General features: G+C 57.3%; 1 protein-coding gene across 1 annotated transcript; it reads right to left on the bottom strand.

Annotated features, from left to right (window-relative positions):
• Nucleotides 1–2,039: 2,039 nt before the first annotated feature.
• On the bottom strand, nt 2,040–2,509 carry LOC112445649 (histone H4-like). Its single transcript, XM_024989136.2, has one exon. It carries the CDS (start codon nt 2,463–2,465, stop codon nt 2,055–2,057), a length of 411 nt encoding a protein of 136 aa, XP_024844904.2. The 5' UTR covers nt 2,466–2,509; the 3' UTR covers nt 2,040–2,054.
• Between the last annotated feature and the right edge of the window lie 2,250 nt (nt 2,510–4,759).

Raw genomic sequence — 4,759 nt, 5'->3', positions numbered from 1 at the left:
AAAACTCGAATGGAACATTGGACTTCCCTGGGCCAACAAAAGAGGCATCCTGAATTCCCAGTCGTAACTCGGAGAATCGCGTGACAACTCCAGAAAAACCACGTGGTTCCCCCGTCATCGTAAGATGAAGCCCTTTCCCGCCTCAGCGTCTCAGGAGAAGTCCCACGTTAAGAATTGGAGGTCCAAACGGTACTTTGGCATCCTTGATGCAACCCACAAAGTTCCCCGACATACTGGTTTCCCTCGAGAACGAACACCGAGGTTTTCTGGGCACCACTTACTCTGAAGCCCCTTCTACCCTCCTGATCTCCACAGAGGGTCGACTGCCCTGCTTTGTCTGGAAGGGGTTCCCGACCTTCCGGTCGCAACTCAGGATGAGGCCGGTCTCACGACGAAATTCCAGACGTGGCCTCGTGGGTGGTCACATTCCGAAGGACCCCGATTTCAGTCCCCTCTGGATAAGAACCGATGCCCGACACCTCTTCGAACTCCACCCTGTGAATGAAGTCAACACGAAGGGGCTGTGACTCCCCGTGCATCTCCGGAAAAAACCCCAGGTTCCAAATACAACTCGACAAGTGGTCCTCTCACCCCGTGAAACACCTCCAGAGGCTAGCGAGTTCCATGCCTCAACCCAAGACCAGGCCTGACTCTCCTGTCCCAAGTCTGCAGGGACCCCTGTGTTCGAGTCTGAAATCACAGGAACCCTGAGGTTCCTGCCTCACCTGGGAGATGAGGCCCTCTCCAATGCACCAACCCCAGTGGAGTCCGAGAGGCCCCTCCCACCTACCACAGTTTCCCTGACTTCTAGAGGCACCATGATAAACTCCCTGAGGTCACCTGCACAAGTCGAGGGAAACCGAGGGTTTCCTGCCTCAACCCGAGAAAGATATGGAGAGAACTTCTTCAACGCGTCTCGAGGCCCGATTCCCCTACCATTGACTCGAGAGCAATGACGCGCTCCCCTTGCCCACTGGCATGGAGACCCGAGTTCCCTGGCGCCCCACCAGAGGCTCACTGACCTCCCATCGTACCTCGTGAGAAAACCCACACACTGGGGCCGGCCGCTCGAGAAGAACCCCACGACTCCCCCGTCATCCCGAGATGAGGGCCTTCGTTTCCCCCATGGCCTAGAACGCAATCCCGATTCCTCTCTCCAAACGCCTCAGAGGCTTGACTGCCTTTATTCCACTCAGTGAGCTCCAAGAGATACCCGTCGCGACTCGAGAGTAGAAGCAGGGGTCTAATGCTTCCACTCGAGTGAATGCCTGTCTCCCCGGGTGCCTCTGGAATGCATCCCGAGATCCCTGTCGACCCTGGAGAGGAACATTGGCTTCTTGGAAACAAGCCTAAGCATGAGGTCTAGTTGGGCCCTGCAAGTCATCCGAGAGCACCCCCCTATCCCGCAGCTTTCCTTCGCCAACTCCAATGGACGATTGGACTTCCCTGGGCCCACACAAGAGGCATCCTGAATTCCCCGTCGTAACTCGAGAATCCCACCCGGCCCAACTCGAGAAAAAACACGTGGTTCCCCCGTCATCGCAAGACGAAGCCATTTCCCGCCTACAGCGTCTCAGGGAGAAGTCCCACGATTAAAGGAAATTGGAGGTCCGAAACCGGTACTTTGGCCACCCTTGATGCGACCCACCAAAGTTCCCCAAAGCATACCGGTCTCCCTGGAAAGGAAGCACCGAGGTTTTCTGGCACCACTTCCTCTGAGCCCCTTCTCCCTCCTGCTCTGGACAGGGAGGGTCGACTCCCCTGCTTTGTCTGGAAGGGTTTGCCGACCTTCCGGATGAGGCCGGTCTCACGACGAAATTCCAGACGTGGCCTCATGGGTGGTTCCACATTCCGAAGGACCCCGATATCCAGTCCCCTCTCGATAAGAACCCAATGCCCAGACACTTCTTCGAACTCCACCCTGTGAATGAAGTCAACACGAAGGGGCAGTGATCCGCCGAGCATCGTACGGAAAAACCCCAGGTACCAAATACAGTTCGCCAAGTGGCCTCTCACCCAGTGAACACCTCCAGAGGCTAGCGGAGTTCCATGCCTCAACCCAAGACCAGGCCTGACTCTCCTGTCCCAAGTCTGCAGGGACCCTGCGATCGGAGTCTGAAATCACAGGAACCCTGAGGTTCCTGCCTGAACTGGAGATGAGTTGAGCCGTAGAGGGTGCGTCCCTGCCGCTTTAGCGCGTAGACTACGTCCATGGCAGTGACCGTCTTGCGCTTGGCGTGCTCTGTGTAGGTGACCGCGTCCCGAATAACATTCTCCAGAAACACCTTCAACACGCCTCGGGTCTCCTCGTAAATGAGGCCGGAAATGCGTTTGACTCCCCCACGCCGAGCAAGGCGCCGAATGGCGGGCTTGGTGATGCCTTGGATGTTATCTCTCAAGACTTTGCGGTGGCGCTTGGCACCACCCTTGCCTAAGCCTTTGCCGCCTTTTCCTCTTCCAGACATGACTGAGCTGGTCAGAAAACCTCTGATACAGAAAGGGCTGCTTTCCCCCAGATATACAAGAGCAGCGGACCTGACTGAAAACCGAAAGCGCGCGGGCGGGAAGAGGTCCCAATTGTCCCGCCAACTCGACTGTCCGTCATTTCTGCGGTTTCCGTATCCTCCTCCACCGTCTTCCACTGAACCAAACCCAATGGTGTCCCGAGAGGCCCCGCCCACCTCCAGTTTACCTGACTTCTCAGAGCCACCATGAGACGCCCCCAGAGGTCACCAGCACTAGTCCAGGGAACCCAGGGTTTCCTGCCTCACCGAAAAAGTCCTCGAAGACCTTCTTCAACCGTCTCGAGGCCACGATTCCCCTACCATGACTCAGAGCAATGACGCGCTCCCCCTCGCCACTAGCATGGAGACCCGACTTCCCTGGCGCCCCACCAGAGGCTCACTGACCTCGCCGTTGTACCTCATGAGAAACTGCACACTGGGGCCTCCGCTCGAGAAAAACCACGGGACTCCCCCGTCATCGCGAGATGAGGGCCTTCGTCTCCTGCATGGCCTAGAGGCCAATCTCGCGACCTCTCTCCAAACGCCTCAGGAGGCTTGACTCCCTTTAGTCCACCCAGTGAGCTCCAAGAGATACCCGTCGCGACTCGAGAGCAGAGCGGAGTTCTTTGCTTCCACTCGAGATGAATGCCTGTCTCCCCGGGTGCGTCTGGAATGCAACCCCGAGATCCCGGTCGCCCATGGAGAGGAACACTGGCTTCTGGACACAAGCCTAGATGAGGTCTATTGGCCCTGCAGTCATCGAGAGCAATCCCCAGCTTTCCTTCGCAACTCGCATGGAAGATTGGACGTCCCTGGGCCAACACAAGAGGCATCCTGAATTCCCCGTCGTAACTCGAGAATCCCGCCGCAACTCGAGAAAAACCACGTGGTTCCCCCGTCATCGAAAGATGAAGCCCTTTCCCGCTACAGCGTCTCAGCAGAAGTCCCACGTTAAGAGTTGGAGGTCCATACGGTACTTGGCACCCTTGATGCGACCCACAAAGTTCCGGGACATACCGGTCTCCCTCGAGAGGAACACCGAGGTTTTCCAGCACCACTTCCTCCGAGCCGCTTCTACCCTCCTGATCTCGATAGGAGGGTCGACTCCTCTGCTTTGTCTGCAATGGGTTGCCGACCATCCGGTCGCACCTCAGGATGAGGCCGGTCTCACGACGAAATTCCAGACGTGGCCTCGTGGGTGGTTCCACATTCCGAAGGACCGCGATTTCCCGGTCCCCTCTTGATATGAACCCGATGCCCGGACACCACTTCGAACTCCACCCTGTGAATGAAGTCAACACGAAGGGGCAGTGACTCACCCGAGCATCTTCCGGAAAAACTCCCAGGTTCCATATACAGCTCGACAAGTGGCGTCTCACCCCCTGAACACCTCGAGAGGCTAGGGAAGTTCCATGCCTCAACCCAAGACCAGGCCTGACTCTCCTGTCCCAAGTCTGCAGGGACCCTGCGTTCGGAGTCTGAAATCACAGGAACCCTGAGGTTCCTGCCTCACCTGGAGATGAGGCCCTCTTCCAATGCACAAACCCCAATGGAGTCCCGAGAGGCCCCTCCCACCTCCAGAGTTTCCCTGACTTCTCAGAAGCACCGTGAGAAGCTCCCTGAAGTCACCTGCACAAGTCGAGGGAACCGAGGGTTTCCTGCCGCCACCCGAGAAAGACCTCGAGAGTCCTTCTTCAACGCGTCTCGAGGCCCGATTCCCCTACCATGACTCGAGAGCAATGACCCGCACCCCCTCGCCACTCGCATGGAGACCCGACTTCCCTGGTGCCCCACGATAGGCTCACTGAGCTTGGCGTCGTACCTCGTGAGAAGCCCCACACTGGGGCCACCGCTCGAGAAAAACCCCGAAAGTCCCCCGTCATCCCGAGATGAGGGCCTTCGTTTCCCCCATGTCCTAGAGCGCAATCCCGATTCCACTTTCCAAACTCCACAGGAGGAATGGCTCCTTTTAGACCACTCTGTGGGCTCCAACAAATACCCGTCACTGCTCCAGAGGAGAATGGAGGACTTTGCTTCCACTCGCGAACAGGCATGACTCCCTGGGTCAGTCTGGAATGCAACCTCGAGATCTGTGTCGCCCCTGGAGAGGAACACTGGCTTCTGGACACAAGCCTAGATGAGGTCTATTTGCCCTGCAGTCACTCGAGAGCAATCCCCAGCTTTCCTTCGCAACTCGAATGGAAGATTGGACTTCCCTGGGCCAACACAAGAGGCATCCTGAATTCGCCGCGGTA

The sequence above is a fragment of the Bos taurus genome, unplaced genomic scaffold (assembly GCF_002263795.3).
Source record: "Bos taurus isolate L1 Dominette 01449 registration number 42190680 breed Hereford unplaced genomic scaffold, ARS-UCD2.0 Leftover_ScbfJmS_2237, whole genome shotgun sequence".
In the NCBI taxonomy this organism is placed as follows: Eukaryota; Metazoa; Chordata; class Mammalia; order Artiodactyla; family Bovidae; genus Bos; species Bos taurus.
Note: the sequence above shows the minus strand (reverse complement) of the source record. Positions and strands in the feature narration are given on the sequence as shown.

Excerpts from the sequence above, each read along its gene's own strand:
- LOC112445649 (XM_024989136.2), bottom strand. The coding sequence starts at position 2,465 with ATGTCTGGAAGAGGAAAAGGCGGCAAAGGCTTAGGCAAGGGTGGTGCC.